This window comes from Lithobates pipiens, unplaced genomic scaffold (assembly GCF_037356315.1).
Source record: "Lithobates pipiens isolate NorthernLeopardFrog02 unplaced genomic scaffold, aLitPip1_a1.2 Scaffold_23, whole genome shotgun sequence".
Lineage (NCBI taxonomy): Eukaryota > Metazoa > Chordata > Amphibia > Anura > Ranidae > Lithobates > Lithobates pipiens.
Window position 1 is genome coordinate 250,863,633 of NW_027507785.1, and position 15,915 is coordinate 250,879,547.

The 15,915-nt window shown below is 42.9% G+C and overlaps 1 protein-coding gene across 1 annotated transcript in view; it reads right to left on the reverse strand.

The window, feature by feature from the left end:
* Nucleotides 1-3,073: 3,073 nt before the first annotated feature.
* Nucleotides 3,074-15,915, reverse strand: part of LOC143928260 (flavin-containing monooxygenase 5-like) — a 94,596-nt gene continuing 81,754 nt past the window's right edge. Inside the window, exons 8-9 of the mRNA XM_077453023.1 lie at nt 8,998-9,070; nt 3,074-6,236 (exon numbers count right to left, since the gene is read on the reverse strand). Of these exons, the coding sequence (XP_077309149.1) occupies nt 5,897-6,236; nt 8,998-9,070 (413 nt within the window). The 3' untranslated portion in view covers nt 3,074-5,896. The remainder of the gene's footprint in view (nt 6,237-8,997; nt 9,071-15,915) is intronic.

Genomic DNA, 15,915 nt, shown 5'->3' on the forward strand with positions numbered 1-15,915 from the left:
GACTACGTTCAGGCTAGTAGCCAATAGCTTTGATGTAGGAATTTGATCTGAGCATGCGTGGCACTTTGTCTGATCGGAATTCGCTACACATGATCGGAGTATGTCCTATCAGACCAGTTTGTCGGAAAATATTTCCAACAAGTTGGAAAATTTGGTCCAACGGATATTCCGACGGAAACAGTCTGATGCATACCACACACAGTCGGATTATCCGACAACACGGTCCGATAGGACACATTCCGACGGATTCTCCGACCAGGTGTACGGGGGCTTAGACAGAATAATGCAGGTGGTTAACCATATCTCTCGGAGTTACATTATTGTCTTATTATTTGTATACTGGCTAATCCTCTCTTCTTTTATGCTATGCTTGGCCTAATAAATTCTTTGAAATACGTCAAAGTCCTGGGTGAGTGAGGTGTGTCATGTTCAGGTGTGCAGAAAAATCGGAAAATAATTCAGCTGCTCCTCTGGGGGTAGCATTGCATTTATCTAAAAATTTGAAAATGTTCTGCATTCAGTTTAATTGGAAAACAATTTACTTTGTATTTGTGCTAAGAGCAGAAAACTCACTCATTTCACAGTTGTTATAGTTTTATATGGTCCATTACACTTTGCATGCAAGTATCGAACTCGTATGTCTGTTGATGTCACTTCCGTTATGTCTCTACTCACGCTACAGACAAAATGGGGTGGACACAGACAAAATGGCGATGACAAACAATACATTGTTCTAGTAGAAAAAGGCCGCCGCCCTATTCAATTACATTGTGCTATATAAGGACAACAGCTATGCCTGCCGCTATTCCCTGATGAAGTCATGTGTTTGTGATATAATGCGTAGGGTGTGAGTGGAGGCATTCCAGAAATTATGTCAACATACGTACGAGTTCGCTACTCGTGGATAATATACATTGCACACTATGTTAAATGTGAGCAACACTGCTTTCAGCCTTTAATAAACCTTTTAAACGTTACCACCCTATGGGAAATCTCTTTTATAGATCTATAGAACTGAGTTGCACCTGTAAGCGAAGACCAAGGTTTACAATAGAGGAGGCACCCTACACCGACTGTGGACCTGGGTAAACACTGACCGGTCTTCAGCTACGCAGCCCCATAAACAACAAGCTGATGCACCATTCAGACACATTTAAATCGGAACCAGCATTAAAGCAGTAGCTTTTAATACTGCATGGTAAAGCCATAATGGGCTAGTATGCATCGCAAACTAGCACATTATTTGAAACTTATCTTAGACTGAACCCCTTCAGTGACACGCTGTCCCCACTAAAGGTGCTTCAAACTTCACTTGGTCTTCCTTCCGGGTTTGCTGAGCTGTGTGAGTGGCTGGAGACATGATGACGTCACTCCCGTGCATGCGAGTGGGAGCCGCAGTTCACGGCACAGGACTCTGAAGGACCAGCACAGTATGCTGTTCCTTCAGAACACATGAGCCAGTGATATCACCGGCTGCATCAAAAGTAAATATCTCCAAAACAGTGAATGTAAGGTAAGCCTTTTTATAGGTTTACCGGTAGGTAAAAGTTATGCATGGGAGTTTACTCCCACTTTAACGCTCCATTCACATCTAGGCACCCCAGATTGTGGGCCAAATCTCCATAATCCCAAAATACAGCAAATAGCAGGACGCCCTTATATAAAACTACAAAAATGTATACAGTTTCATGTAGTGGAAGTTAGAAAAAAATACATTTTTAGTCATAAGAATTTTTTGTCCAAATGGTTAAATTACTGCTGATCAGCTACTGATAACCTTACATTTAGTAAACAGGCTGAATCAAACTTTGTATATAATTACGAAATATGAATACAAAAGAGTGGCAGGTGACGTGGCAAGTGGACAATCCGCAATGTGAGGCAGGTGATGTGGCAAGTGGACAATCCACAATGTGTGGCAGGTGAAGTGGCAAGTGGACAATCCACAATGGGTGGCAGGTCACGTGGCAAGTGGACAATCCACAATGGGTGGCAGGTGACATGGCAAGTGGATAATTTGCAATGTGTGGCAAGTGACAATCTGCAACTTGTGTTAAGTGGACAATCCACAATGGGTGGCAGGTCACGTGGCAAGTGGACAATCCGCAATGTGTGGCAGGTCACGTGGCAAGTGGACAATCCACAATGGGTGGCAGGTGATGTGGGAAGTGGACAATTTGCAACGTGTGGCAAGTGGACAATCTGCAATGAGTGGCAGGTGATGTGGCAAGTGGACAATCCGCAATGTGTGGCAGGTCACGTGGCAAGTGGACAATCCGCAATGTGAGGCAGGGGACGTGGCAAGTGGACAATCCACAATGTGTGGCAGGTGACGTGGCAAGTGGACAATCCACAATGGGTGGCAGGTCACTTGGCAAGTGGACAATCCACAATGGGTGGAAGGTGACATGGCAAGTGGACAATCCACAATGGGTGGCAGGTCACTTGGCAAGTGGACAATCCGCAATGTGTGGCAGGTCACGTGGCAAGTGGACAATCCGCAATGGGTGGCAGGTCACGTGCCAAGTGGACAATCCACAATGGGTGCCAGTTGAACTATTTAATTTTCTATAACAATGTAATAATAGAAATAATGTGTTTCAATCATCCTGACACCATAACACAAATGGTGCTGTGATAATTGAAGCTCCAACATCAGCCATTGGCCCCTGGGTGAGGGGGGGGGGCCCATACAACATTTTGCTATGGGGCCCTGTGATTTCTAATTAGGCCCCTGATTGGGCATAGTAAAATAAGGGAAGGATCAGAGAAGACAGGATCAAACAGCCATTTTACACAATGCAGAGGATTAACCCCTTAGGTTCCCCAGTAAGTATAACAAGCACACTTTACTGCATATACAGACAAATTTTACTGTTTAGTAACATTTTAACTGGTGAATGTATGTAAAAACTATACCAAAAACATTTTTTTAATAATTTTCTTTATGATATTCTCATAAGTATATCATCAAAACATAATTTATATAAAACGACAAATATTTATACAGTTTCATGTAGTGGAAGTTAGAAAAAATTACATTTTCAGTCATAAGAATTTTTTGTCCAAATGATTAAATTACTGCTGATCAGCTACTGATAACCTTACATTTAGTAAACAGGCTGAATCAAACTTTGTATACAATTACGAAATATGAATACAAAACAGTCAAGAATTAATGTATGGTACGTAGGCTGTCAATGAACAAAATCTATGATGACAATATTGAACATTAAAAGGCTGATTTACTATAGCCCTAAACAGGCTTATTTATTTATTTATTCTTTTATTCTAAACTAAAGTTCTCTTTCTTTCTTCTATTGCAGGGAATGGACAGTTTTAAATCATTGGAGACCCAACTCTCTCTTTAAGTGCTGTTCAATGTACTACTGCTTTTCGTTAGAAAAATACAGACAAGTGCAGCATAAAGATACCTTGTACATTTGCATACGTCCCAACTTTTTGAGATGGGAAGAGGGACACCTATCAGCAAACGTATGCAGGCATAGGATGCACCCTTGGCCACGCCCCCTTAAAGGAGAATTGTACAAAAAAACAAGATTTATTAAACTCACAAGTGCTTTTTTTACCACTACTATTCCTTCATATTGGCTTTTGGAATTTACAAATTCAGAAATGTAGATATCAGATGAAATGTTTAGTGATGGAAAACACTTTTTGATGGATAAAAAGTGCATTTTATATACAACTATATAAATCAGACCAAAATGAGGGACAAATGAGGAGAAAAGAGGGACAGAGGGACATTGATCCAAATCAGGGACAGTCCCTCAAAATCAGGGACAGTTGGGAGCTATGCATTTGTAAACTTGCTCCTGTGAAGGTAGAGATATTGAAACTGCTATTTATGTACACTGTACTGCATTGCAATACATTTTCATGTATTTGCATGCATCCTTTTTTTTTTTTTACTGCGCTGAAATAGTGTGAACTGTGCCCATAGGATAACTGAGATTTTGGACTGTCTATGCAGTTGAAGTGCAGTTAAAAATGTATCCCACTGCATCTGGTGTGAATGGGTCCTAAAAAATAATAGGGGACAGAAGTCCACTTGCTGCATACTTGTTTCAGGTATTTGACTTAAAGTATAACTAAAGGCAAAACATTTTTTTGTTGAGAAGGATTAGAGCCCCTGTCAGTCTTTATTGCTGTCTGTGCCTCTGTTATGGAGCTTCACCTTCTCTATTTGTCCCGTTTACCATTATCATTGAAAGTGAAAATAAACAGAAAATCCCAACTTTTGGGTTGTCCCCAAAAAAATAATAGATGGGAAATCTTCCAATGGGGACACTAATTCTGGTGAATCCTAATCCTAATCCTTTCATTTTCAGAGATATCCTCTCACTTGTTGTTTGGCTAAGGGACAGGAAGTGAAGGGAAATCTCCCCAATGGTTCAGAGATGGTGAAAAAAATCTGACAGGGGTTATAACCCTCTCTTAATCTATCCAAAATGAAACAAAAAAAGTTTTGCCCATAGTTCTACTTTAAGTCTAGAACTCATGCCTTTTAAAAATGAAGTTAGAATTGGCAGCTCAAAAATTAAAGGGGTTTTATGCAATAGAGTAAAAAAACCTTCTTGGTGCATCTCCCCCCTTCTGAGACGACAGCCATGCAGAGCAATTTAATGCAGTGTGTGGCATATGGTCTGAGCACTGACAGGCTCATACGTCTATTTCCCAAAGACAACCTCTGGATATGATGCTGAGCACGTGCCATCAACTTCTTTGGTCGACCATGGTGAGACCTGTTCTGAGTGGAACCTATCCGGTTAAACCTCTGTATGGTCTTGGCCACCGTGCTGCAGCTCAGTTTCAGGGTCTTGGCAATCTTCTTATAGCCTAGACCATTTTTATGTAGAGCAACAATTCTTTTTTTCAGATCCTCTGAGATTTTTTGCCATGAGGTGCCATGTTGACCAGTATGAGAGCGTGAGAGAGATACCACCAAATTTAACACACCTGCTTCTCATTCACACCTCAGACCTTGTAACACTAACAAGTCACATGACACCGGGGAGGAAAAATAGCTAATTGGGCCCAATTTGGACATTTTCACTTATGGGTGTACTCACTTTTGTTGCCAGCAGTTTAGACATTAACCTGTTGCTGACCAGGCCATTTGGATAACTCGGGGGGGGGGGGGGGGGCTACTATGATGTCCTCCCATAATTTTTCTCCCATGCACTCCCTGGGACACGCACCTGGGAATATCTGTGATCTCCAGGACGCCATATTTAGAAATGCCATCCATACTCAGCCAACCCCATCCATACTCAGCCATGCCATCCATACTCAGCCATCCCCATCCATACTCAGCTATACCATCCATACTCAGCCATCCTTATTCATACTGCCACCCATACTCAGCCATCCTATCCATGCTCAGCCATCCCCATCCATGCTCAGCCATCCCCATCCATGCTCAGCCATCCCCATCCATGCTCAGCCATCCCCATCCATACTCAGCCATCCCCATCCACCATCAGCCATCCCCATCCATGGTTCATTAATCCCCATCCACGGCTCATCCAGTTGATAGACTGATTTAAAAAAAAAATCTGAGGTAGGAAAGCACAAATCAACTTTTCTATGGCATTTAGCAATTTTATGAAACAAAGTATTCTAGGACAGGCAGAGCTGAGGGTTCATTGTGATATTATTGCTTATATTCTACCTAAACTTGGATTAATTTCAACTAAAGTCATTCCATTAATTTCCTTAGGTTGACAAACTCAACTTAATTATGTTTGCTTTTCATAGTTCATATGCAGATTTTAAAAAGTTTGCATAGTATCTCTTACTCTTTACTGTTGGACAATTGCCCCACTAAAATGTAATTATATGAGGGTCCGGAATGTAATACGTAATATTTTTTTTAAGAGTAAAGAAATATAGCAGCAAAAACCACCAGTATTCCCAGAAGAAACATTTGTATAGGAGAAATGCCTGAGCTTTGCTCTACATAGCGAGTTCTTGTTGGCTTCAGTGTTCGATCCCATTGACTTAGGATGGTTTTCCTGGCTTTGTCCCACTTTCCAGGTCCAGTTATTCGATACTGATAAGGTGTACAGGGTCCAAAATAGATTTGCCAGGCAAGTTTGGGGTCAGTTTTTAAGAGTTTCCACAAATCGGGCTTCACACCCAGTAATTCTGCTAATTCATCCATGTACTCTATATAGTCCACCTGTATGGTATGACGCTGACTGAACACATAGCTGAAAATTGAAGAAATAGAATCAAAATTAGGAATATTTATTAATAATATATTTCTTAATTGTCTGCATTGATTGAAAATTTGAAATGTAATAAATCTGAATACCATATACAGGAATATAACAGGATTCAGATGATGAATTTAAAACCCTTTAAACTCACCCCACCTAAGCTTTACACCAGATGGTATTATACACTAATCAAATTACACAGGTTCTATGCTTCGGTTCCAGAAACCTGTTTTACAGGTTGTCCGGGTAGGGCCACACACCTCCACATTTTCTGGAGCTGTAAGGCAATCACGCCTTTATGACTGTGGGTGTCTACTAGAGTCGCTCAAAGGTTTGCAACTGACTCTGAAATTCCAGATGTGCCTATTTTTTTCAGATTTGCCAGAGGTGACCCCTCCCTGCCAAAGAGTGACCAGGGGGACCAGGTACTGAGGTATATGGAGGCAATATAACTTATGGAATGTATTCATCATTCCATTATGGACACTATGGGGTTAATTCACAAAAGAAAAAATCCAGTTTACACTACAAGTACACTGCAAGTGCTCTTGGAAGTGCAGTCGCTGCAGATTTGAGGGGAAGGTCTGAAATGAGGGGAAGCTCTGCTGATTTTATCATCCAATCATGTATCGTGTACAAGCAAAAATGCTGTTTTTTATTTTCCTTCCCTGTCCCCCTCAGATTTACAGCAACTGCACTTCCAAGTGCACTTGCACAGTACACTTGTAGTGCAAAGTGGATTTCCTTAAGTAAATCAACCCCATAATCATATTCCTAACTATTAGGCCATATAGACATGCATATACAATACAGTGGAGGTTATTTACTAAAGGCAACTCCACTTTGCACTACAAGTGCACTGCATGTGTACTTGAAAGGGCACTGAAAGTGACATTGGAAGTGCAGTCGCTGTAGATCCGAGGGGGGCATGCAAGGAAAATAAAAAAAACAGCATTTTAGCTTGCATATGATTGGATGATAAAATCAGCAGAGCTTCCCCTCATTTCAGATCTACCCCTTAGATTTAGAGCGACTGCACTTCCAAATGCACTGCAAGTGCACTTTCAAATAACCCCCTATGATTGCTATTCTTCCTTAGAGTAGTGGTCATTATTATTGTATTGCTTCTTTTTTAGTTCTGTTTGTACCTGACTGATATCTGTGTTGTGAAGATGGCTAATTGTGCAATCTTTGTATATGTTCAACTTTTTCTTTTACAACAATAAGGCCTCATGCACACTGGACGTTAAAATAACGTTATAAAAATGCCAGTAGCTTTGCAGTGAGTTTTTCAACGTTTTTGCAACAGCGGTTTTTAGTGTTTATTAGCTTTTTTCTGAGTTTTTTTGCATTTTTTTATTTTTTCAATGGATCCAAAACATCAATAAATGCTGGCGAGCCGCGTTTTTGAGCACTTATCGGCGTTTATCAGCGTTTTTGGCATTGGAGCATTTTTAAAGCTGAAAATAGATGGAAAAACTCCTCTCAGAACCCACAAGTTTTTTTTTTTTTTTTTGTTTTTTTTTAAAGCAGTTGATAACAGTCTATGTGTGCATGGACACATAGGATAACATGATAGAGAGTTTATTTTCTGTGGAAAAAAACATCTGAAGTCAAAAACAGCAGCTGTAAAAACATCCAAAAACCTCCATGAGGCCTAAAAATCATTGGTAAACAAAATAAACTCACCCTATCTACATTTTATTTAAAGTGAAATTCAGACAAAACTTGGGGATTTTGGATAGAACGAGGAGGATTAGCTCTTATGCCGTGTACACACGGTTGGTCTTTCCGGCAGAAAAAGTCAGAGGGAATAATTTCATCGAATATTCCAATCGTGTGTATGCTTCATCTGACTTTTTTTTTCAAAAATTCTGACGGACCTAGAAATAGAACATGTTTTAAATCTTTCCGACGGAATCAATTCCTATCGGGAAAACCGTTCGTCTGTATGCTATTCCAACGGATAAAAACAACACAAGGGCAGCTATTGGCTACTGGCTATTGAACTTCCTTTTTCTAGTCCCGTCGTACGTCATCGCGTTCTACGCAAACGGACTTTGGTGTGATCGTGTGTAGGCAAGTCCGTTTCAGCGGAACACCGTCGGAAAGACCATCTTGGTTTATTCTGACGGAAAAAACGGTTGTGTGTACGCGGTGATATTCTAAAGCAGCTTCTTCTTGATCCGAAAAAAACAATTGCCTAGGAGATTAGCACATAGTTCTAACATGTTTCGTGCACACATGGTTGAATCATAGAATCTAAGCTCATGTGTACACGAAAGATGTTAAAAGTCCCTGCTCATCAACTCTGAAATTGATATTATGGATCAAGAAAAAAAGCGACTTTGGGATAAGTCAGTATGCTGCTATCCATTGTTCCTGTAGCAGTGACTGATTTGGAGTGACACCATAGTTTATTGATACATTTTGATGTTATTTGCAAAATATGTTTTATTTTTTCTGTGTCAGTTTTTAGATGTCTTTATTTCTATGTCCAATGAACAGTCTGGGAGGTCTGTTTCCAAAAAGTGTTTGCTACTCACTTGAAGGATATTTAAAGACTTTTACTGTAAATCTCTCTATCACACACAAACAATAAATTACCATACTTTTCTGTATACTGGCAAAGTTATACTGTATCTCTATTTTTTTTTTAAATATACTAATATGAGTTAATAATCTAAAATCATCCCAAATGTATTTTAAAAAAAATCTGGTAATCTTATTCTAGTAGAATTTTCAAATTTACCGTTTTGCCATTTCTTCTTTCTTTGTCCTGATATCCTCCTTCATAACACTAGCTGATGGCAGCAGTTTTTCTCCTTTAGATTACAGGGCAAAAAAAAATAAAGTAAGTATTTTTTTTTTTGCTAAAATGTATAATAGAACAATATTTTTAATGTTGCTGTTTTTTTTTGTAGTTTTGGATATAGTGGGAAACAGCAACAGGAACTCCCTCCTGGCCCTGGGACCAATTATATTTAGATTATTTAAAATGATATAGCGGTTGGTATAAATAGCTCAGTTTTTGCTGAGGATACAAAGCTAAGCAGGGCAAAAACTTTACAGCAGGATATATCAACTTTACAGGAAGAGCTTAATAAAATAAAGGAAAATGAGGTTTAATGTTGAAAAAGGTAAAATAATGGACTTGGAGGCTACAGATATGAACAGAAGTTACTTGGGGGGGGGTTTAGGGAAATCAAGGATGGAAAAAAATCTGGGGGTCCTAGTAGATCACAGACTTGGCAAGCTGCAGCAAGCAAAGCTAGCAGAATATTAGCATGCATTACCCTCCCTAGCGGTATTCCCGAGTGTGGCTCGGGGTGAATTTTCAGTACCAAAAGCAGTAATCCCGAGCCACACTCGGGAACGCATTGCAGGATCCGGGCAAAGTTACTTACCTTGTCCCAAGGATCCTGCGATGTCTCCTCGCTGTGTGTGCGAGGCGTGTCTCAGCTTGATCTATCACAGTGCCGGGCTGCGAGGGTTGTGACGCATGGGAACAGAGCTCGGCACCAAATTCAAAAAGTTAAAAACACATTACACATACAGTACACAGTAATGTTACAGATTACATTACTGTATCACATTATTTTACACCCCTTTTGTCCCTAGTGGTTTTTCCAGTGCCCTGGAACACTTAAAGTAATGACAGTGACAATTCTGCAATGGAGCAAATTTCAGTGTTTTTGATTTTATTACATTATTGAATAATTTTTATTATTATATTATAATTTATAATTTTCAGTTTCAAACGTTATCATACCCAGGCTGTCTACTAGACTCTTGTTTGGTAATAAAATCTGGAAGCTCATTGGTTTCTATGCAGAATTGAGCCTGATTTTGCACTTTCCAGCTTTAGTAAATAAACCCCATTGTGTACTTAAAAGTGGGGTATGCCTGTACCGCTTTGAGCATCAAAAATCTGGCATAATTATACAGCCAGGGAGGTTAAAAAGGGTATCCACTCAAGAGATAGGACTATAGTTCTACCACTTTAAAAAAAAACTGTGGTCTGGCCACATCTTGAATATGCCATCCAGTTCTGGTCACCAGTCCTCAACTCCCCTGGTGGTATTCCCAAGTCTGGCTCGGGGGGAAAATTCAGAACCAAAAGCGGTAACCCCGAGCCAGACTCGGTGGATCCAGGATGAGTTTACTTACCTTTTCCCCTGGATCCAGCGATGTCTCCCTGCACTGCGAGCGGCTCGTCCTCCGCTCAATCTATCACATCGCTGGGCTCCGTTCCCTGCGATCATTGCGACGCACGGGGACAGAGAACGGCTCCAAATTCAAAAAGTAAAACACACACATTACATAAAATATAATGTAATCTTACAGATTACATTGCTGTATGTAATTATTTCACATCCCCTTTGTCCCTAGTGGTTTCTCCAGTGTCCTGCATGCAGTTTTATATTATAAAAACTGTTTTTTATGCCTGGAAACTGGAGATTGTCCGTAGCAACCAAAACTGTCCCTTTACATCAAAAATGGTTTTAGAACAGCTAGAAAACAGCGAAAATAAATTAGAATCACCTGCAGAATTGAGCGATAGCGATTTGTGGGGAGATCCGTCATCAAATACTGAAAAGTAATGACAGTGACAATTCTGCAACTGAGCAAATTTCTGTGTTTTTGATTTGCCTACATTATTGAATAATTTTTATTATTATTATATTATTATTTGGTATAATTATTTATAATTATTTATTTATTTATATTATAATTTATGATTTAATTTTCCAAACTTTATCATACCGGGGATGTCTACTAGACTCTGATTTGGACAGATTTAAATGAGTTATTCCGTAGAATTACAGGACTACAATATAAAACACCAAATTTCCATGGAAAATAATGGTACTGCTTTCAGCACCTAAAATCTGAAATAATCGTACCGCCAGGGAGGTTAATAAGGCTGGAGGACCTCAGTTACGAGGAACTACTACAAGCATTAATCTTATTCTCCCTTGAGATGAGATATGATCGCTATATACAAATATCTCAATAGTGATTCTAGCTTAGGGAGAAAACTAGTCTCAGGGAGCTTAATAAGACATACGTCCACTCAATGAAGTTGGAGGAGAAGCGTTTAACCTTAACCACTTGCCGGCTGCCTAAGACCCCTGTCACACCACACCGCCCATTGCGTCGGCGGTAGAACGCCGCTATTTTTAGCGGCGTTTTACCGCCGGATTTGCGGCGCATTTCGGGCGCTAGCGGGGTGCTTTTACCCCCGCTAGCGGCAAAAGGGTTAAAACCACCGGCAATACGCCACAATATCGGCGTTTTGCCGGCGGTATTACAGCGCTGCCCCATTGATTTCAATGGGGAGCAGCGGCGGAGGAGCGGTAAACACACCGCTCCTTCACCGCTCCAAAGAAGCTGCTGGCAGGACTTTTTTCTGATGTCCTGCCAGCGCACCTCTGTAGTGTGAAAGCCCTCGGGCCAGGGCCGTCTTTAATAAGGATTGGACCCTGGGCAAAATTTTTCTTGGGCCCCCCCCCCATGCAATTTCCCTCTCCACCTACTCTGAGACATACAATAAATAGCAGCTAGACTTAAAATCCGTTTTCTGTATCAGATCAGGCAGCAATTGTAATTGGTTGCCAGCAGTTACAGCATATCATTACTGCTTAATGACTAGTTGCTAGAGGTTACAGCACACATTACGGCTCACTGATTAATTGCTAGAGGTTACAGCACATCATCTCCTCACAGCAGGGGAGCATGATATACGTGGCTGTCTATCAGATAAAAGTGGTCCCAGCAGCAGATCACTTTTATAGGCTGTGGGAAAGGTGCGTACGTAAGTTAAAACCACACATGAGTTATCGCCATGATCATTGGGCAAGAGCAATAATTCCAGTACAGTAATTCCAGTATTAGACCTCCTCTGTAACTCTAAACAGGTAATCTGTAAAAATGTATAAAGCACCGCCTATGGACATCATCTTTCACATTATGCAAATAAATTGGCCTAACTTTAATGTTTTGGTTTTATTTAATTCATTAAAGTAGCGCAGCGAGACCCACCAAGAAGATGGAGGCTCCGTACACAAGGGGACAGCGGTGACTTCGCTGGCTCCTGTGTCAGATAAGTGACACATAATGGACTACTATGCGATGCATAGTAGTCCATTATGCTTTACCTTTGCAGGGAAACAAAGAGGAAGTAAACCCATCAGGGTTTACTTCCTCTTTAAAGTGTATTTAAAAAAAAAAAAATTGCGTTTGAAAAGATCATTGAGCAAAAATACAAACAACAAATGTCAGCAAGTGGTTAAGCTGCATAATGGGTTCTTTACTGTCAGAGTGGTAAGGATGTGGATCTCCCTTCCATAATTGGTGATGTTAGTGGTAAAAGGCACCGCATACTAGCTCATTATGAAATACTTACCTTAGAACGAGGCGTCGACAGGTGATCTCGGTTCATGCCGAGGGAGCTGACATTTTCCCTCGGCTTGTCTTCCAGGTATTGCGGCTTTGGCGCTGTGAGTGGCCAGAGCCGCGATGTCGTCACTCCCGTGCATGCGTGCAGGAGACTTCTTTTTCAGTTCCTGTGATCTACAATCAACAGCTGGGCTGGGTGACAGGCTGGATAATATAGATCCTGGTAGTCTCCCCAGCCTGGCCATCGAGCGTGTACAGACCTTAGCTACACGCTGGGTCGGCCTCGACAGGCCCCTGTTCTGGTCCAGGGGCGGCCGGTGAGCTATATGCTCCATGGCACACATATGACCGGGCTACTGCTGTCCGAGTCACAGTGTGCCGTGGCCGACAGCCACCCCATACTGCTTGGGTGATGGGTCGGTCTGTGGAGTGCGTCCAGCAGTCCCTGCAGGAGGGGTAAGTATGGTTCCACCTGTTTAGGCATTCCCTGGGAGATCAACTAGGGGGTCTCTCTCTCTCCCTTTCTTCTCTCCCTGCCTATTTTCCTCCTCCCCATTCTAAGGGGCCACTGTGTGGCTGGGCATAGGGGGTGCTCTGGGGGGTCTCTGGGTCCTGACAGGGAGCTGCTCTGGGTGGTTGGTGGTCCGCTCATTTTTTCCCTGTTTTTGGTGCTTTTTTGGGTGTCTGTGTGCCCCCATGTGGGGGGAATGGAACCGCGGCCATTTTCCTGTAGCCGTGGCCACTTTTCTTGTAGCTGCGGCCATTTTCTTGTAACCGCGTCCATTTTCTTGGAGTCCGGTGGCCATTTTCCCAGATTTTTCAGACGCTTTTGCTTAGGCGGCCCGGCTGCCATTTTCTGGTAGCCTCAGTTCTGTTATACCCTAGTGCTGGGCAGCTGGTTTAGACTGGTACATTGCGAAAACGGACACAGGACACCTCGTTGCAGGCAGAGGGGAGAGAGGACGGCGGCAACACAACACAGCACCTGGGTCAAGTTGGGGGGCTCCTCAGTCTGTGGCAGCTAGGAGGGTGGACATGTTTTGCTGCTTGCCTTAGGTCCCTAAGGGTGACAGCTGAGAGTGGGTCAGCATGGCGTCAGAGGCTGGTGCTTCTTCTCCAGTCACCCCTATTATAGCAGCCGGTTCCCCTGCACCTGTGGTGCCTATGGATGCTCTGTCGGCGGTCCTGGAATCATTTTTTGCCAGAGTAGAAGCAGCGTGTGGGTGCAAGGCGGTAAAAAACACCCACGTCTTCCGGGGAGAGCTCTGATTTAGACTCGGGTCCCGCTGTGAGGATGAGGACCAGGACCATTCGGACAGTGAGTAGGAAGTCTCCGTCCATGTCAGCACAGAAAAAAGCACTAGTAGGAGCACTTATCAAAGCGGTGCTGGATGCATTAAAGATAGAGTATATGGCGGGGGCATCTGCAGAGGTGTCGGTCCCTTTTGGGTCTCACAAGCTGGCCTGCACTGCTAAGGTGTTTCCTTAGTTAAATTATTTTGATAAGTTTATTTAAAAGGAGTGGGAAAGCCTGCAGTGGGCCTTTTCAGTCCCGAGACGAATGGTGATGCGTTACCGCTTTGAGGAGAGTTTCCTGAAAAAATGGACATCTTCTCCGGTTGTTGAACCCCCGATATCCAGGTTAAATAAGGTGACCACGATTCCGGTGAAAGGGTCCCCCTCTTTCAAGGACCCTGCCAACAGAAGGGCCGAGGCGGTTGCCCGTCCATGTTTACAGTGCTTTCTAGAGCCTCAGTATGAGCAGTGGTGCTGAGTCGCTTGATTTGGCTTAAATGCTGGTCAGTGGACCAGGCATCTAAGAAAGCACTGGTGGATTTGCCCTTTCAAGGTGAGAGGCTATTTGGCACCTCGTTGGATGACATTATTAAAGGGGAAGTAAACCCCGATGGGTTTACTTCTTAGTTGTCTCCCTGCAAAGGTAAAGCATAATGGGCTACTATGCATCGTATAGTAGCCCACTATGTGTCACTTACCTGACACAGGAGCCAGCGATTTCACCGCTGTCCCCTGTAGTACGGAGCATCCATCTTCTTCCGAGTATCGTTGCTCCGGCCACTCACAGCACCAGAGCGCGCCGCTGTCTATGGCGCATGCCTGTCTTTCGGTAAATATCTCCTAAAAAGTGTAGGTTTAGGAGATATTTCTTGGACCTACAGGTAAGCCTTAATCTAGGCTTACCTGTATGTCAAAGTGGTTTGTAAGGGTTTACAACCACTTTAAGAATGTTACTGGGGGAAAGAGTACTTTGCTCCCACAGTCCAGAAAGGGTAAGGAGCCCCGCCGTAGGCAGGGGCCCTCTTTTTCTGCTCAGAAATGGCTTTTTCTTTCACCCGGTTCGGCAGGTAAGCTTTCCCTGTTTGGGGCAGGACTTACTACTGCGGGGGGTGATAGTGCCTGTACCGATGTCAGAAAGGTGTCAGGGATTCTACTCCAATTTGTTTGTAATCCCGAAGAAGGAAGGGGTCCATCCGGTACTGGATCTCAAGGCCCTCAATTGCTTTGTGAAGGTGCGAAGGTTCAGGATGGAATCGGTTTGTTCTGTGGTCACTGCACTTCATCAAGGGGATTTCTTGACATCTTTGGACATCAAGGAAACAAACTTGCATGTCCCCATATGTGTCAGACACCAGAGGTTTCTGTGATTTGCGGTCAGGGACGAGCACTACCAATTTGTAGCTCTTTCCTTTGGCCTAGCGACGGCGCCAAGGTGCTGGCCCCAATTCTGGCGTTGCTGAGACAATGAGGGATTGCGATCATGGGTTACTTGGATGACCTCCTCCTGAGAGTAGCTTCTGCCTCAGAATTAAGGGAGGATGTGTCGATCACCATACAAACTCTCCAGGAGTTTGGTTCGGTGTTGAACCTCCAGAAGTCGGTGTCGGTGTTGGCGCCTGGAGTACTTGGGGTTGACTTCTCAGAGGCGAGAGTCTTTCTTCCTTTGAACAAGCTGAAGACTCTTTAATCCGCGGTGCAGTTATTGATGTCCCGCAGGTGGTTGTCGCTGCGTTTTTGCATGCAAGTTCTGGGCCATTCGAGGTGGTATCGTATGCTCAATTCCACACTTGAGTCTTGCAGAAAGAGATCATGTACAAATGGGACAAATCTTCGACATCCCTTGATTGTCAAATTCGAGTGAGCCAGCTATCAGGGCTTTGCTTCTCTGGTGGCTGAGGTCTCCGGCCCGGGAAGTCGTTCCTTCCTCTTCGGTGACGGTGATCACGACAGAAGCCAGCCTGACCGGCTGGGG